This window comes from Hyperolius riggenbachi, chromosome 4 (genome assembly GCF_040937935.1).
Source record: "Hyperolius riggenbachi isolate aHypRig1 chromosome 4, aHypRig1.pri, whole genome shotgun sequence".
Taxonomy (NCBI): Eukaryota; Metazoa; Chordata; class Amphibia; order Anura; family Hyperoliidae; genus Hyperolius; species Hyperolius riggenbachi.
In genome coordinates, this window is record NC_090649.1 from 1635559 (window position 1) to 1654331 (window position 18773).

Below are 18773 nucleotides of genomic sequence, written 5' to 3' on the forward strand. Positions count from 1 at the left end.
GGGTGTAGATCTGGAGTGGGAGGGACTTACCTTGCCCAGGAGCAGGTGGGTGTAGATCTGGAATGGGAGGGACTTAGCTTGCCCGGGAGCAGGTGGGTGTAGATCTGGAGTGGGAGGGACTTACCTTGCCCAGGAGCAGGTGGGTGTAGATCTGGAGTGGGAGGGACTTACCTTGCCCAGGAGCAGGTGGGTGTAGATCTGGAATGGGAGGGACTTACCTTGCCCAGGAGCAGGTGGGTGTAGATCTGGAGTGGGAGGGACTTAGCTTGCCCGGGAGCAGGTGGGTGTAGATCTGGAGTGGGAGGGACTTAGCTTGCCCGGGAGCAGGTGGGTGTAGATCTTGAGTGGGAGGGACTTAGCTTGCCCGGGAGCAGGTGGGTGTAGATCTGGAGTGGGAGGGACTTAGCTTGCCCAGGAGCAGGTGGGTGTAGATCTGGAGTGGGAGGGACTTAGCTTGCCCAGGAGCAGGTGGGTGTAGATCTTGAGTGGGAGGGACTTAGCTTGCCCGGGAGCAGGTGGGTGTAGATCTGGAGTGGGAGGGACTTAGCTTGCCCAGGAGCAGGTGGGTGTAGATCTGGAATGGGAGGGACTTAGCTTGCCCAGGAGCAGGTGGGTGTAGATCTGGAGTGGGAGGGACTTAGCTTGCCCAGGAGCAGGTGGGTGTCTGTGAGGACCGACCGGGAGTGGGGGGGACTTACCTTGCCCAGGAGCAGGTGGGTGTAGATCTGGAGTGGGAGGGACTTAGCTTGCCCAGGAGCAGGTGGGTGTAGATCTAGAGTGGGAGGGACTTAGCTTGCCCAGGAGCAGGTGGGTGTAGATCTGGAATGGGAGGGACTTACCTTGCCCAGGAGCAGGTGGGTGTAGATCTGGAGTGGGAGGGACTTAGCTTGCCCAGGAGCAGGTAAGTGTAGATCTGGAGTGGGAGGGACTTAGCTTGCCCAGGAGCAGGTGGGTGTAGATCTGGAGTGGGAGGGACTTAGCTTGCCCAGGAGCAGGTGGGTGTAGATCTGGAGTGGGAGGGACTTAGCTTGCCCAGGAGCAGGTGGGTGTAGATCTGGAGTGAGATGGACTTACCTTGCCCAGGAGCAGGTGGGTGTAGATCTGGAGTGGGAGGGACTTAGCTTGCCCAGGAGCAGGTGGGTGTAGATCTGGAGTTAGATGGACTTACCTTGCCCAGGAGCAGGTGGGTGTAGATCTGGAGTGGGAGGGACTTAGCTTGCCCAGGAGCAGGTAAGTGTAGATCTGGAGTGGGAGGGACTTAGCTTGCCCAGGAGCAGGTGGGTGTAGATCTGGAGTGGGAGGGACTTAGCTTGCCCAGGAGCAGGTGGGTGTAGATCTGGAGTGGGAGGGACTTAGCTTGCCCAGGAGCAGGTGGGTGTAGATCTGGAGTGAGATGGACTTACCTTGCCCAGGAGCAGGTGGGTGTAGATCTGGAGTGGGAGGGACTTAGCTTGCCCAGGAGCAGGTGGGTGTAGATCTGGAGTGGGAGGGACTTAGCTTGCCCAGGAGCAGGTGGGTGTAGATCTGGAGTGGGAGGGACTTAGCTTGCCCAGGAGCAGGTGGGTGTAGATCTGGAGTGGGAGGGACTTAGCTTGCCCAGGAGCAGGTGGGTGTAGATCTGGAGTGGGAGGGACTTAGCTTGCCCAGGAGCAGGTGGGTGTAGATCTGGAGTGGGAGGGACTTAGCTTGCCCAGGAGCAGGTGGGTGTAGATCTGGAATGGGAGGGACTTAGCTTGCCCGGGAGCAGGTGGGTGTAGATCTGGAGTGGGAGGGACTTACCTTGCCCAGGAGCAGGTGGGTGTAGATCTGGAGTGGGAGGGACTTACCTTGCCCAGGAGCAGGTGGGTGTAGATCTGGAATGGGAGGGACTTACCTTGCCCAGGAGCAGGTGGGTGTAGATCTGGAGTGGGAGGGACTTAGCTTGCCCGGGAGCAGGTGGGTGTAGATCTGGAGTGGGAGGGACTTAGCTTGCCCGGGAGCAGGTGGGTGTAGATCTTGAGTGGGAGGGACTTAGCTTGCCCGGGAGCAGGTGGGTGTAGATCTGGAGTGGGAGGGACTTAGCTTGCCCAGGAGCAGGTGGGTGTAGATCTGGAGTGGGAGGGACTTAGCTTGCCCAGGAGCAGGTGGGTGTAGATCTGGAATGGGAGGGACTTAGCTTGCCCAGGAGCAGGTGGGTGTAGATCTGGAGTGGGAGGGACTTAGCTTGCCCAGGAGCAGGTGGGTGTAGATCTGGAGTGGGAGGGACTTAGCTTGCCCAGGAGCAGGTGGGTGTAGATCTGGAGTGGGAGGGACTTAGCTTGCCCAGGAGCAGGTGGGTGTAGATCTGGAGTGGGAGGGACTTAGCTTGCCCGGGAGCAGGTGGGTGTAGATCTGGAATGGGAGGGACTTACCTTGCCCAGGAGCAGGTGGGTGTAGATCTGGAGTGGGAGGGACTTAGCTTGCCCAGGAGCAGGTGGGTGTAGATCTGGAGTGGGAGGGACTTAGCTTGCCCAGGAGCAGGTGGGTGTAGATCTGGAGTGGGAGGGACTTAGCTTGCCCAGGAGCAGGTGGGTGTAGATCTGGAGTGGGAGGGACTTAGCTTGCCCAGGAGCAGGTGGGTGTAGATCTGGAGTGGGAGGGACTTACCTTGCCCAGGAGCAGGTGGGTGTAGATCTGGAATGGGAGGGACTTACCTTGCCCAGGAGCAGGTGGGTGTAGATCTGGAGTGGGAGGGACTTAGCTTGCCCAGGAGCAGGTGGGTGTAGATCTGGAGTGGGAAGGACTTAGCTTGCCCAGGAGCAGGTGGGTGTAGATCTGGAGTGGGAGGGACTTAGCTTGCCCAGGAGCAGGTGGGTGTAGATCTGGAGTGGGAGGGACTTAGCTTGCCCAGGAGCAGGTGGGTGTAGATCTGGAGTGGGAGGGACTTAGCTTGCCCAGGAGCAGGTGGGTGTAGATCTGGAGTGGGAGGGACTTAGCTTGCCCAGGAGCAGGTGGGTGTAGATCTGGAGTGGGAGGGACTTAGCTTGCCCGGGAGCAGGTGGGTGTAGATCTGGAATGGGAGGGACTTACCTTGCCCAGGAGTAGGTGGGTGTAGATCTGGAGTGGGAGGGACTTAGCTTGCCCGGGAGCAGGTGGGTGTAGATCTGGAGTTGGAGGGACTTAGCTTGCCCAGGAGCAGGTGGGTGTAGATCTGGAGTGGGAGGGACTTAGCTTGCCCAGGAGCAGGTGGGTGTAGATCTGGAGTGGGAGGGACTTAGCTTGCCCAGGAGCAGGTGGGTGTAGATCTGGAGTGGGAGGGACTTACCTTGCCCAGGAGCAGGTGGGTGTAGATCTGGAATGGGAGGGACTTAGCTTGCCCGGGAGCAGGTGGGTGTAGATCTGGAGTGGGAGGGACTTACCTTGCCCAGGAGCAGGTGGGTGTAGATCTGGAGTGGGAGGGACTTACCTTGCCCAGGAGCAGGTGGGTGTAGATCTGGAATGGGAGGGACTTACCTTGCCCAGGAGCAGGTGGGTGTAGATCTGGAGTGGGAGGGACTTAGCTTGCCCGGGAGCAGGTGGGTGTAGATCTGGAGTGGGAGGGACTTAGCTTGCCCGGGAGCAGGTGGGTGTAGATCTTGAGTGGGAGGGACTTAGCTTGCCCGGGAGCAGGTGGGTGTAGATCTGGAGTGGGAGGGACTTAGCTTGCCCAGGAGCAGGTGGTGTAGATCTGGAGTGGGAGGGACTTAGCTTGCCCAGGAGCAGGTGGGTGTAGATCTTGAGTGGGAGGGACTTAGCTTGCCCGGGAGCAGGTGGGTGTAGATCTGGAGTGGGAGGGACTTAGCTTGCCCAGGAGCAGGTGGGTGTAGATCTGGAATGGGAGGGACTTAGCTTGCCCAGGAGCAGGTGGGTGTAGATCTGGAGTGGGAGGGACTTAGCTTGCCCAAGAGCAGGTGGGTGTAGATCTGGAATGGGAGGGACTTAGCTTGCCCAGGAGCAGGTGGGTGTAGATCTGGAGTGGGAGGGACTTAGCTTGCCCAGGAGCAGGTGGGTGTAGATCTGGAGTGGGAGGGACTTAGCTTGCCCAGGAGCAGGTGGGTGTAGATCTGGAGTGGGAGGGACTTAGCTTGCCCAGGAGCAGGTGGGTGTAGATCTGGAGTGGGAGGGACTTAGCTTGCCCGGGAGCAGGTGGGTGTAGATCTGGAATGGGAGGGACTTACCTTGCCCAGGAGCAGGTGGGTGTAGATCTGGAGTGGGAGGGACTTAGCTTGCCCGGGAGCAGGTGGGTGTAGATCTGGAGTTGGAGGGACTTAGCTTGCCCAGGAGCAGGTGGGTGTAGATCTGGAGTGGGAGGGACTTAGCTTGCCCAGGAGCAGGTGGGTGTAGATCTGGAGTGGGAGGGACTTAGCTTGCCCAGGAGCAGGTGGGTGTAGATCTGGAGTGGGAGGGACTTACCTTGCCCAGGAGCAGGTGGGTGTAGATCTGGAATGGGAGGGACTTACCTTGCCCAGGAGCAGGTGGGTGTAGATCTGGAGTGGGAGGGACTTAGCTTGCCCAGGAGCAGGTGGGTGTAGATCTGGAGTGGGAGGGACTTAGCTTGCCCAGGAGCAGGTGGGTGTAGATCTGGAGTGGGAAGGACTTAGCTTGCCCAGGAGCAGGTGGGTGTAGATCTGGAGTGGGAGGGACTTAGCTTGCCCAGGAGCAGGTGGGTGTAGATCTGGAGTGGGAGGGACTTAGCTTGCCCAGGAGCAGGTGGGTGTAGATCTGGAGTGGGAGGGACTTAGCTTGCCCAGGAGCAGGTGGGTGTAGATCTGGAGTGGGAGGGACTTAGCTTGCCCAGGAGCAGGTGGGTGTAGATCTGGAGTGGGAGGGACTTAGCTTGCCCGGGAGCAGGTGGGTGTAGATCTGGAATGGGAGGGACTTACCTTGCCCAGGAGTAGGTGGGTGTAGATCTGGAGTGGGAGGGACTTAGCTTGCCCGGGAGCAGGTGGGTGTAGATCTGGAGTTGGAGGGACTTAGCTTGCCCAGGAGCAGGTGGGTGTAGATCTGTAGTGGGAGGGACTTAGCTTGCCCAGGAGCAGGTGGGTATAGATCTGGAGTGGGAGGGACTTAGCTTGCCCAGGAGCAGGTGGGTGTAGATCTGGAGTGGGAGGGACTTACCTTGCCCAGGAGCAGGTGGGTGTAGATCTGGAATGGGAGGGACTTAGCTTGCCCGGGAGCAGGTGGGTGTAGATCTGGAGTGGGAGGGACTTACCTTGCCCAGGAGCAGGTGGGTGTAGATCTGGAGTGGGAGGGACTTACCTTGCCCAGGAGCAGGTGGGTGTAGATCTGGAATGGGAGGGACTTACCTTGCCCGGGAGCAGGTGGGTGTAGATCTGGAGTGGGAGGGACTTAGCTTGCCCGGGAGCAGGTGGGTGTAGATCTGGAGTGGGAGGGACTTAGCTTGCCCGGGAGCAGGTGGGTGTAGATCTTGAGTGGGAGGGACTTAGCTTGCCCGGGAGCAGGTGGGTGTAGATCTGGAGTGGGAGGGACTTAGCTTGCCCAGGAGCAGGTGGTGTAGATCTGGAGTGGGAGGGACTTAGCTTGCCCAGGAGCAGGTGGGTGTAGATCTTGAGTGGGAGGGACTTAGCTTGCCCGGGAGCAGGTGGGTGTAGATCTGGAGTGGGAGGGACTTAGCTTGCCCAGGAGCAGGTGGGTGTAGATCTGGAATGGGAGGGACTTAGCTTGCCCAGGAGCAGGTGGGTGTAGATCTGGAGTGGGAGGGACTTAGCTTGCCCAGGAGCAGGTGGGTGTAGATCTGGAATGGGAGGGACTTACCTTGCCCAGGAGCAGGTGGGTGTAGATCTGGAGTGGGAGGGACTTAGCTTGCCCAGGAGCAGGTAAGCGTAGATCTGGAGTGGGAGGGACTTAGCTTGCCCAGGAGCAGGTGGGTGTAGATCTGGAGTGGGAGGGACTTAGCTTGCCCAGGAGCAGGTGGGTGTAGATCTGGAGTGGGAGGGACTTAGCTTGCCCAGGAGCAGGTGGGTGTAGATCTGGAGTGGGAGGGACTTACCTTGCCCAGGAGCAGGTGGGTGTAGATCTGGAGTGAGATGGACTTACCTTGCCCAGGAGCAGGTGGGTGTAGATCTGGAGTGGGAGGGACTTAGCTTGCCCAGGAGCAGGTGGGTGTAGATCTGGAATGGGAGGGACTTACCTTGCCCAGGAGCAGGTGGGTGTAGATCTGGAGTGGGAGGGACTTAGCTTGCCCAGGAGCAGGTGGGTGTAGATCTGGAGTGGGAGGGACTTAGCTTGCCCAGGAGCAGGTGGGTGTAGATCTGGAGTGGGAGGGACTTAGCTTGCCCAGGAGCAGGTGGGTGTAGATCTGGAGTGGGAGGGACTTAGCTTGCCCAGGAGCAGGTGGGTGTAGATCTGGAGTGGGAGGGACTTACCTTGCCCAGGAGCAGGTGGGTGTAGATCTGGAGTGGGAGGGACTTAGCTTGCCCAGGAGCAGGTGGGTGTAGATCTGGAGTGGGAGGGACTTAGCTTGCCCAGGAGCAGGTGGGTGTAGATCTGGAGTGGGAGGGACTTACCTTGCCCAGGAGCAGGTGGGTGTAGATCTGGAATGGGAGGGACTTACCTTGCCCAGGAGCAGGTGGGTGTAGATCTGGAGTGGGATGGACTTAGCTTGCCCGGGAGCAGGTGGGTGTAGATCTGGAGTGGGAGGGACTTAGCTTGCCCGGGAGCAGGTGGGTGTAGATCTTGAGTGGGAGGGACTTCGCTTGCCCGGGAGCAGGTGGGTGTAGATCTGGAGTGGGAGGGACTTAGCTTGCCCAGGAGCAGGTGGGTGTAGATCTGGAGTGGGAGGGACTTAGCTTGCCCAGGAGCAGGTGGGTGTAGATCTGGAATGGGAGGGACTTACCTTGCCCAGGAGCAGGTGGGTGTAGATCTGGAGTGGGAGGGACTTAGCTTGCCCAGGAGCAGGTAAGTTTAGATCTGGAGTGGGAGGGACTTACCTTGCCCAGGAGCAGGTGGGTGTAGATCTGGAGTGGGAGGGACTTAGCTTGCCCAGGAGCAGGTGGGTGTAGATCTGGAGTGGGAGTGACTTAGCTTGCCCAGGAGCAGGTGGGTGTAGATCTGGAGTGGGAGGGACTTACCTTGCCCAGGAGCAGGTGGGTGTAGATCTGGAGTGGGAGGGACTTACCTTGCCCAGGAGCAGGTGGGTGTAGATCTGGAGTGGGAGGGACTTAGCTTGCCCAGGAGCAGGTGGGTGTAGATCTGGAGTGGGAGTGACTTAGCTTGCCCAGGAGCAGGTGGGTGTAGATCTGGAGTGGGAGGGACTTAGCTTGCCCAGGAGCAGGTGGGTGTAGATCTGGAGTGGGAGGGACTTAGCTTGCCCAGGAGCAGGTGGGTGTAGATCTGGAGTGAGATGGACTTACCTTGCCCAGGAGCAGGTGGGTGTAGATCTGGAGTGGGAGGGACTTAGCTTGCCCAGGAGCAGGTGGGTGTAGATCTGGAATGGGAGGGACTTAGCTTGCCCAGGAGCAGGTGGGTGTAGATCTGGAATGGGAGGGACTTACCTTGCCCAGGAGCAGGTGGGTGTAGATCTGGAGTGGGAGGGACTTAGCTTGCCCAGGAGCAGGTGGGTGTACATCTGGAGTGGGAGGGACTTAGCTTGCCCAGGAGCAGGTGGGTGTAGATCTGGAGTGGGAGGGACTTAGCTTGCCCAGGAGCAGGTGGGTGTAGATCTGGAGTGGGAGGGACTTACCTTGCCCAGGAGCAGGTGGGTGCAGATCTGGAGTGGGAGGGACTTAGCTTGCCCAGGAGCAGGTGGGTGTAGATCTGGAGTGGGAGGGACTTAGCTTGCCCAGGAGCAGGTGGGTGTAGATCTGGAGTGGGAGGGACTTAGCTTGCCCAGGAGCAGGTGGGTGTAGATCTGGAGTGGGAGGGACTTAGCTTGCCCAGGAGCAGGTGGGTGTAGATCTGGAGTGGGAGGGACTTAGCTTGCCCAGGAGCAGGTGGGTGTAGATCTGGAGTGGGAGGGACTTAGCTTGCCCAGGAGCAGGTGGGTGTAGATCTGGAGTGGGAGGGACTTACCTTGCCCAGGAGCAGGTGGGTGTAGATCTGGAGTGAGATGGACTTACCTTGCCCAGGAGCAGGTGGGTGTAGATCTGGAGTGGGAGGGATTTAGCTTGCCCAGGAGCAGGTGGGTGTAGATCTGGAATGGGAGGGACTTACCTTGCCCAGGAGCAGGTGGGTGTAGATCTGGAGTGGGAGGGACTTAGCTTGCCCAGGAGCAGGTGGGTGTAGATCTGGAGTGGGAGGGACTTAGCTTGCCCAGGAGCAGGTGGGTGTAGATCTGGAGTGGGAGGGACTTAGCTTGCCCAGGAGCAGGTGGGTGTAGATCTGGAGTGGGAGGGACTTAGCTTGCCCAGGAGCAGGTGGGTGTAGATCTGGAGTGGGAGGGACTTAGCTTGCCCAGGAGCAGGTGGGTGTAGATCTGGAGTGGGAGGGACTAACCTTGCCCAGGAGCAGGTGGGTGTAGATCTGGAGTGGGAGGGACTTAGCTTGCCCAGGAGCAGGTGGGTGTAGATCTGGAGTGGGAGGGACTTAGCTTGCCCAGGAGCAGGTGGGTGTAGATCTGGAGTGGGAGGGACTTACCTTGCCCAGGAGCAGGTGGGTGTAGATCTGGAATGGGAGGGACTTACCTTGCCCAGGAGCAGGTGGGTGTAGGTCTGGAGTGGGAGGGACTTAGCTTGCCCGGGAGCAGGTGGGTGTAGATCTGGAGTGGGAGGGACTTAGCTTGCCCGGGAGCAGGTGGGTGTAGATCTTGAGTGGGAGGGACTTAGCTTGCCCGGGAGCAGGTGGGTGTAGATCTGGAGTGGGAGGGACTTAGCTTGCCCAGGAGCAGGTGGGTGTAGATCTGGAGTGGGAGGGACTTAGCTTGCCCAGGAGCAGGTGGGTGTAGATCTGGAATGGGAGGGACTTACCTTGCCCAGGAGCAGGTGGGTGTAGATCTGGAGTGGGAGGGACTTAGCTTGCCCAGGAGCAGGTAAGTTTAGATCTGGAGTGGGAGGGACTTACCTTGCCCAGGAGCAGGTGGGTGTAGATCTGGAATGGGAGGGACTTACCTTGCCCAGGAGCAGGTGGGTGTAGATCTGGAGTGGGAGGGACTTAGCTTGCCCAGGAGCAGGTAAGTTTAGATCTGGAGTGGGAGGGACTTAGCTTGCCCAGGAGCAGGTGGGTGTAGATCTGGAGTGGGAGGGACTTAGCTTGCCCAGGAGCAGGTGGGTGTAGATCTGGAGTGGGAGGGACTTAGCTTGCCCAGGAGCAGGTGGGTGTAGATCTGGAGTGGGAGGGACTTAGCTTGCCCAGGAGCAGGTGGGTGTAGATCTGGAGTGGGAGGGACTTACCTTGCCCAGGAGCAGGTGGGTGTAGATCTGGAGTGGGAGGGACTTACCTTGCCCAGGAGCAGGTGGGTGTAGATCTGGAGTGAGAGGGACTTAGCTTGCCCAGGAGCAGGTGGGTGTAGATCTGGAGTGGGAGGGACTTAGCTTGCCCAGGAGCAGGTGGGTGTAGATCTGGAGTGGGAGGGACTTAGCTTGCCCAGGAGCAGGTGGGTGTAGATCTGGAGTGGGAGGGACTTAGCTTGCCCAGGAGCAGGTGGGTGTAGATCTGGAGTGGGAGGGACTTAGCTTGCCCAGGAGCAGGTGGGTGTAGATCTGGAGTGGGAGGGACTTAGCTTGCCCAGGAGCAGGTGGGTGTAGATCTGGAGTGGGAGGGACTTAGCTTGCCCAGGAGCAGGTGGGTGTAGATCTGGAGTGAGAGGGACTTAGCTTGCCCAGGAGCAGGTGGGTGTAGATCTGGAGTGGGAGGGACTTAGCTTGCCCAGGAGCAGGTGGGTGTAGATCTGGAGTGGGAGGGACTTACCTTGCCCAGGAGCAGGTGGGTGTAGATCTGGAGTGGGAGGGACTTAGCTTGCCCAGGAGCAGGTGGGTGTAGATCTGGAGTGGGAGGGACTTACCTTGCCCAGGAGCAGGTGGGTGTAGATCTGGAGTGGGAGGGACTTACCTTGCCCAGGAGCAGGTGGGTGTAGATCTGGAGTGGGAGGGACTTAGCTTGCCCAGGAGCAGGTGGGTGTAGATCTGGAGTGGGAGGGACTTACCTTGCCCAGGAGCAGGTGGGTGTCTGTGAGCAGGTCAGGGTGATGTTTGGCAACCAGGCGGATCATATCTTCATACAGATTGTGCTTCTTATACATGGCAATGGCCAGATCTGGCTCATCCACTGTGATATATAATCTGCAGAGATAATCACAAATCAAACACATCCCCAATTCACCTGTACCTCCCACAGGAGGCTGCTAACACCTTCTACAGGGCTGCCCATTATTATTCATACCCCGGGCAAATTCTGACTAATTAAAGTTACTTTTATTCAACCAGCAAGTCATTCTTTGATGGGAAATGACATACTGTATATTCTGGCGTATAAGACTACTTTTTAACCCTTGAAAATGTTCTGAAAAGTTTCGGGTGGTCTTATACGCCGGGTGTAATTGATGTCGGGTGATACGCCCGATCCTGTTACCGCCTCTCAGATCTCGCTGCTGAGGACTGTAGTGAAGCGGCGCAGGCGCACATGTGTGAGATCCTATCCTGTTACCGCCTCTCAGATCTCGCTGCTGAGGACTGTAGTGAAGCAGTGCAGGCGCACATGTGTGAGATCCTATCCTGTTACCGCCTCTCAGATCTCGCTGCTGAGGACTGTAGTGAAGCGGTGCAGGCACACATGTGTGAGATCCTATCCTGTCACCGCCTCTCAGATCTCGCTGCTGAGGACTGTAGTGAAGCGGTGCAGGCGCACATGTGCGAGATCCTATCCTGTTACCGCCTCTCAGATCTCGCTGCTGAGGACTGTAGTGAAGCGGTGCAGGCACACATGTGTGAGATCCTATCCTGTCACCGCCTCTCAGATCTCGCTGCTGAGGACTGTAGTGAAGCGGCGCAGGCGCACATGTGTGAGATCCTATCCTGTTACCGCCTCTCAGATCTCGCTGCTGAGGACTGTAGTGAAGCGGCGCAGGCGCACATGTGTGAGATCCTATCCTGTTACCGCCTCTCAGATCTCGCTGCTGAGGACTGTAGTGAAGCGGCGCAGGCGTACATGTGTGAGATCCTATCCTGTTACCGCCTCTCAGATCTCACTGCTGAGGACTGTAGTGAAGCGGCGCAGGCGCACATGTGTGAGATCCTATCCTGTTACCGCCTCTCAGATCTCGCTGCTGAGGACTGTAGTGAAGCGGCGCAGGCGTACATGTGTGAGATCCTATCCTGTTACCGCCTCTCAGATCTCGCTGCTGAGGACTGTAGTGAAGCGGTGCAGGCGCACATGTGTGAGATCCTATCCTGTTACCGCCTCTCAGATCTGGCTGCTGAGGACTGTAGTGAAGCGGTGCAGGCGCACATGTGTGAGATCCTATCCTGTTACCTCCTCTCAGATCTCGCTGCTGAGGACTGTAGTGAAGCGGTGCAGGCGCACATGTGTGAGATCCTATCCTGTTACCACCTCTCAGATCTCGCTGCTGAGGACTGTAGTGAAGCGGTGCAGGCGCACATGTGTGAGATCCTATCCTGTTACCGCCTCTCAGATCTCGCTGCTGAGGACTGTAGTGAAGCGGCGCAGGCGCACATGTGTGAGATCCTATCCTGTTACCACCTCTCAGATCTCGCTGCTGAGGACTGTAGTGAAGCGGTGCAGGCGCACATGTGTGACATCCTATCCTGTTACCGCCTCTCAGATCTCGCTGCTGAGGACTGTAGTGAAGCGGTGCAGGCGCACATGTGTGAGATCCTATCCTGTTACCGCCTCTCAGATCTCGCTGCTGAGGACTGTAGTGAAGCGGCGCAGGAGCACATGTGTGAGATCCTATCCTGTTACCGCCTCTCAGATCTCGCTGCTGAGGACTGTAGTGAAGCGGCGCAGGAGCACATGTGTGAGATCCTATCCTGTTACCGCCTCTCAGATCTCGCTGCTGAGGACTGTAGTGAAGCAGTGCAGGTGCACATGTGTGAGATCCTATCCTGTTACCGCCTCTCAGATCTCGCTGCTGAGGACTGTAGTGAAGCGGTGCAGGCGCACATGTGCGAGATCCTATCCTGTTACCGCCTCTCAGATCTCGCTGCTGAGGACTGTAGTGAAGCGGCGCAGGCGTACATGTGTGAGATCCTATCCTGTTACCGCCTCTCAGATCTGGCTGCTGAGGACTGTAGTGAAGCGGCGCAGGCGCACATGTGTGAGATCCTATCCTGTTACCGCCTCTCATATCTCGCTGCTGAGGACTGTAGTGAAGCGGCGCAGGCGTACATGTGTGAGATCCTATCCTGTTACCGCCTCTCAGATCTCGCTGCTGAGGACTGTAGTGAAGCGGTGCAGGCGCACATGTGTGAGATCCTATCCTGTTACCGCCTCTCAGATCTCGCTGCTGAGGACTGTAGTGAAGCGGCGCAGGCGCATATGTGTGAGATCCTATCCTGTTACCGCCTCTCAGATCTCGCTGCTGAGGACTGTAGTGAAGCGGCGCAGGCGCATATGTGTGAGATCCGATCCTGTTACCGCCTCTCAGATCTCGCTGCTGAGGACTGTAGTGAAGCGGTGCAGGCGCACATGTGTGAGATCCTATCCTGTTACCGCCTCTCAGATCTCGCTGCTGAGGACTGTAGTGAAGCGGTGCAGGCGCACATGTGTGAGATCCTATCCTGTTACCGCCTCTCAGATCTCGCTGCTGAGGACTGTAGTGAAGCGGCGCAGATCTCGCTGCTGAGGACTGTAGTGAAGCGGCGCAGGCGCACATGTGTGAGATCCTATCCTGTTACCGCCTCTCAGATCTCGCTGCTGAGGACTGTAGTGAAGCGGCGCAGGCGCACATGTGTGAGATCCTATCCTGTTACCGCCTCTCAGATCTCGCTGCTGAGGACTGTAGTGAAGCAGCGCAGGCGCACATGTGTGAGATTCTATCCTGTTACCGCCTCTCAGATCTCACTGCTGAGGACTGTAGTGAAGCGGTGCAGGCGCACATGTGTGAGATCCTATCCTGTTACCGCCTCTCAGATCTCGCTGCTGAGGACTGTAGTGAAGCGGCGCAGGCGTACATGTGTGAGATCCTATCCTGTTACCGCCTCTCAGATCTCGCTGCTGAGGACTGTAGTGAAGCGGCGCAGGCGCACATGTGTGAGATCCTATCCTGTTACCCCCTCTCAGATCTCGCTGCTGAGGACTGTAGTGAAGCGGCGCAGGCGCACATGTGTGAGATCCTATCCTGTTACCACCTCTCAGATCTCGCTGCTGAGGACTGTAGTGAAGCAGTGCAGGCGCACATGTGTGAGATCCTATCCTGTTACCGCCTCTCAGATCTCGCTGCTGAGGACTGTAGTGAAGCGGTGCAGGCGCACATGTGTGAGATCCTATCCTGTTACCACCTCTCAGATCTCGCTGCTGAGGACTGTAGTGAATGCGGTGCAGGCGCACATGTGTGAGATCCTATCCTGTTACCGCCTCTCAGATCTCGCTGCCGAGGACTGTAGTGAAGCGGCGCAGGCGCACATGTGTGAGATCCTATCCTGTTACCGCCTCTCAGATCTCGCTGCTGAGGACTGTAGTGAAGCAGTGGAGGCGCACATGTGTGAGATCCTATCCTGTTACCGCCTCTCAGATCTCGCTGCTGAGGACTGTAGTGAAGCGGTGCAGGCGCACATGTGTGAGATCCTATCCTGTTACCGCCTCTCAGATCTCGCTGCTGAGGACTGTAGTGAAGCGGCGCAGGCGCACATGTGTGAGATCCTATCCTGTTACCGCCTCTCAGATCTCACTGCTGAGGACTGTAGTGAAGCGGTGCAGGCGCACGTGTGAGATCCTATCCTGTTACCGCCTCTCAGATCTCGCTGCTGAGGACTGTAGTGAAGCGGTGCAGGCGCACATGTGTGAGATCCTATCCCGTTACCGCCTCTCAGATCTCGCTGCTGAGGACTGTAGTGAAGCGGTGCAGGCACACATGTGTGAGATCCTATCCTGTTACCGCCTCTCAGATCTCGCTGCTGAGGACTGTAGTGAAGCGGTGCAGGTGCACATGTGTGAGATCCTATCCTGTTACCGCCTCTCAGATCTCGCTGCTGAGGACTGTAGTGAAGCGGTGCAGGCACACATGTGTGAGATCCTATCCTGTTACCGCCTCTCAGATCTCGCTGCTGAGGACTGTAGTGAAGCGGTGCAGGCGCACATGTGTGAGATCCTATCCTGTTACCGCCTCTCAGATCTCGCTGCTGAGGACTGTAGTGAAGCGGCGCAGGCGCACATGTGTGAGATCCTATCCTGTTACCGCCTCTCAGATCTCACTGCTGAGGACTGTAGTGAAGCGGTGCAGGCGCACGTGTGAGATCCTATCCTGTTACCGCCTCTCAGATCTCGCTGCTGAGGACTGTAGTGAAGCGGTGCAGGCGCACATGTGCGAGATCCTATCCTGTTACCGCCTCTCAGATCTCGCTGCTGAGGACTGTAGTGAAGCGGTGCAGGCGCACATGTGTGAGATCCTATCCCGTTACCGCCTCTCAGATCTCGCTGCTGAGGACTGTAGTGAAGCGGTGCAGGCACACATGTGTGAGATCCTATCCTGTTACCGCCTCTCAGATCTCGCTGCTGAGGACTGTAGTGAAGCGGTGCAGGTGCACATGTGTGAGATCCTATCCTGTTACCGCCTCTCAGATCTCGCTGCTGAGGACTGTAGTGAAGCGGCGCAGGTGCACATGTGTGAGATCCTATCCTGTTACCGCCTCTCAGATCTCGCTGCTGAGGACTGTAGTGAAGCGGCGCAGGCGCATATGTGTGAGATCCTATCCTGTTACCGCCTCTCAGATCTCGCTGCTGAGGACTGTAGTGAAGCGGCGCAGGCGCATATGTGTGAGATCCTATCCTTTTACCGCCTCTCAGATCTGGCTGCTGAGGACTGTAGTGAAGCGGCGCAGGCGCACATGTGTGAGATCCTATCCTGTTACCGCCTCTCAGATCTCGCTGCTGAGGACTGTAGTGAAGAGGTGCAGGCGCACATGTGTGAGATCCTATCCCGTTACCGCCTCTCAGATCTCGCTGCTGAGGACTGTAGTGAAGCGGTGCAGGCACACATGTGTGAGATCCTATCCTGTTACCGCCTCTCAGATCTCGCTGCTGAGGACTGTAGTGAAGCGGCGCAGGCGCATATGTGTGAGATCCTATCCTGTTACCGCCTCTCAGATCTCGCTGCTGAGGACTGTAGTGAAGCGGCGCAGGCGCACATGTGTGAGATCCTATCCTGTTACCACCTCTCAGATCTCGCTGCTGAGGACTGTAGTGAAGCGGTGCAGGCGTACATGTGTGAGATCCTATCCTGTTACCGCCTCTCAGATCTCGCTGCTGAGGACTGTAGTGAAGCGGCGCAGGCGCACATGTGTGAGATCCTATCCTGTTACCGCCTCTCAGATCTCGCTGCTGAGGACTGTAGTGAAGCGGTGCAGGCGCACATGTGTGAGATCCTATCCTGTTACCGCCTCTCAGATCTCGCTGCTGAGGACTGTAGTGAAGCGGCGCAGGCGCACATGTGTGAGATCCTATCCTGTTCCCGCCTCTCAGATCTCGCTGCTGAGGACTGTAGTGAAGCGGCGCAGGCGCATATGTGTGAGATCCTATCCTGTTACCGCCTCTCAGATCTGGCTGCTGAGGACTGTAGTGAAGCGGCGCAGGCGCACATGTGTGAGATCCTATCCTGTTACCGCCTCTCAGATCTCACTGCTGAGGACTGTAGTGAAGCGGTGCAGGAGCACATGTGTGAGATCCTATCCTGTTACCGCCTCTCAGATCTCGCTGCTGAGGACTGTAGTGAAGCGGCGCAGGCGCACATGTGTGAGATCCTATCCTGTTACCGCCTCTCAGATCTCGCTGCTGAGGACTGTAGTGAAGCGGTGCAGGCGCACATGTGTGAGATCCTATCCTGTTACCGCCTCTCAGATCTCACTGCTGAGGACTGTAGTGAAGCGGTGCAGGAGCACATGTGCGAGATCCTATCCTGTTACCGCCTCTCAGATCTCGCTGCTGAGGACTGTAGTGAAGCGGCGCAGGCGCACATGTGCGAGATCCTATCCTGTTACCGCCTCTCAGATCTCGCTGCTGAGGACTGTAGTGAAGCGGCGCAGGCACACATGTGTGAGATCCTATCCTGTTACCGCCTCTCAGATCTCGCTGCTGAGGACTGTAGTGAAGCGGCGCAGGCGCACATGTGTGAGATCCTATCCTGTTACCGCCTCTCAGATCTCGCTGCTGAGGACTGTAGTGAAGCGGCGCAGGCACACATGTGTGAGATCCTATCCTGTTACCGCCTCTCAGATCTCGCTGCTGAGGACTGTAGTGAAGCGGCGCAGGTGCACATGTGTGAGATCCTATCCTGTTACCGCCTCTCAGATCTCGCTGCTGAGGACTGTAGTGAAGCGGCGCAGGCGCACATGTGTGAGATCCTATCCTGTTACCGCCTGTCAGATCTCGCTGCTGAGGACTGTAGTGAAGCGGCGCAGGCGCACATGTGTGAGATCCTATCCTGTTACCGCCTCTCAGATCTCGCTGCTGAGGACTGTAGTGAAGCGGCGCAGGTGCACATGTGCGAGATCCTATCCTGTTACCACCTCTCAGATCTCGCTGCTGAGGACTGTAGTGAAGCGGCGCAGGCGCACATGTGTGAGATCCTATCCTGTTACCGCCTCTCAGATCTCGCTGCTGAGGACTGTAGTGAAGCGGTGCAGGCGCACATGTGTGAGATCCTATCCTGTTACTGCCTCTCAGATCTCGCTGCTGAGGACTGTAGTGAAGCGGTGCAGGCGCACATGTGTGAGATCCTATCCTGTTACCGCCTCTCAGATCTCGCTGCTGAGGACTGTAGTGAAGCGGTGCAGGCACACATGTGTGAGATCCTATCCTGTTACCGCCTCTCAGATCTCGCTGCTGAGGACTGTAGTGAAGCGGTGTAGGCGCACATGTGTGAGATCCTATCCTGTTACCCCCTCTCAGATCTCGCTGCTGAGGACTGTAGTGAAGCGGCGCAGGCGCACATGTGTGAGATCCTATCCTGTTACCGCCTCTCAGATCTCGCTGCTGAGGACTGTAGTGAAGCGGTGCAGGCGCACATGTGTGAGATCCTATCCTGTTACTGCCTCTCAGATCTCGCTGCTGAGGACTGTAGTGAAGCGGTGCAGGCGCACATGTGTGAGATCCTATCCTGTTACCGCCTCTCAGATCTCGCTGCTGAGGACTGTAGTGAAGCGGTGCAGGCACACATGTGTGAGATCCTATCCTGTTACCGCCTCTCAGATCTCGCTGCTGAGGACTGTAGTGAAGCGGTGCAGGCACACATGTGTGAGATCCTATCCTGTTACCGCCTCTCAGATCTCGCTGCTGAGGACTGTAGTGAAGCGGTGCAGGCGCACATGTGTGAGATCCTATCCTGTTACCGCCTCTCAGATCTCGCTGCTGAGGACTGTAGTGAAGCGGCGCAGATCTCGCTGCTGAGGACTGTAGTGAAGCGGCGCAGGCGCACATGTGTGAGATCCTATCCTGTTACCGCCTCTCAGATCTCGCTGCTGAGGACTGTAGTGAAGCGGCGCAGGCGCACATGTGTGAGATCCTATCCTGTTACCGCCTCTCAGATCTCGCTGCTGAGGACTGTAGTGAAGCAGCGCAGGCGCACATGTGTGAGATTCTATCCTGTTACCGCCTCTCAGATCTCACTGCTGAGGACTGTAGTGAAGCGGTGCAGGCGCACATGTGTGAGATCCTATCCTGTTACCGCCTCTCAGATCTCGCTGCTGAGGACTGTAGTGAAGCGGCGCAGGCGTACATGTGTGAGATCCTATCCTGTTACCGCCTCTCAGATCTCGCTGCTGAGGACTGTAGTGAAGCGGCGCAGGCGCACATGTGTGAGATCCTATCCTGTTACCCCCTCTCAGATCTCGCTGCTGAGGACTGTAGTGAAGCGGCGCAGGCGCACATGTGTGAGATCCTATCCTGTTACCACCTCTCAGATCTCGCTGCTGAGGACTGTAGTGAAGCAGTGCAGGCGCACATGTGTGAGATCCTATCCTGTTACCGCCTCTCAGATCTCGCTGCTGAGGACTGTAGTGAAGCGGTGCAGGCGCACATGTGTGAGATCCTATCCTGTTACCACCTCTCAGATCTCGCTGCTGAGGACTGTAGTGAAGCGGTGCAGGCGCACATGTGTGAGATCCTATCCTGTTACCGCCTCTCAGATCTCGCTGCCGAGGACTGTAGTGAAGCGGCGCAGGCGCACATGTGTGAGATCCTATCCTGTTACCGCCTCTCAGATCTCGCTGCTGAGGACTGTAGTGAAGCAGTGGAGGCGCACATGTGTGAGATCCTATCCTGTTACCGCCTCTCAGATCTCGCTGCTGAGGACTGTAGTGAAGCGGTGCAGGCGCACATGTGTGAGATCCTATCCTGTTACCGCCTCTCAGATCTCGCTGCTGAGGACTGTAGTGAAGCGGCGCAGGCGCACATGTGTGAGATCCTATCCTGTTACCGCCTCTCAGATCTCACTGCTGAGGACTGTAGTGAAGCGGTGCAGGCGCACGTGTGAGATCCTATCCTGTTACCGCCTCTCAGATCTCGCTGCTGAGGACTGTAGTGAAGCGGTGCAGGCGCACATGTGTGAGATCCTATCCTGTTACCGCCTCTCAGATCTCGCTGCTGAGGACTGTAGTGAAGCGGTGCAGGCACACATGTGTGAGATCCTATCCTGTTACCGCCTCTCAGAT

The 18773-nt window shown here is 57.4% G+C and overlaps 1 protein-coding gene across 1 annotated transcript in view; it reads right to left on the bottom strand.

Annotated features, from left to right (window-relative positions):
• The window catches only part of IFT172 (intraflagellar transport 172), a 619018-nt gene that overhangs the window by 165089 nt on the left and 435156 nt on the right, over window positions 1-18773 (bottom strand). Inside the window, exon 28 of the mRNA XM_068279802.1 lies at window positions 10097-10232. Within this exon, the coding sequence (XP_068135903.1) occupies window positions 10097-10232 (136 nt within the window). The remainder of the gene's footprint in view (window positions 1-10096; window positions 10233-18773) is intronic.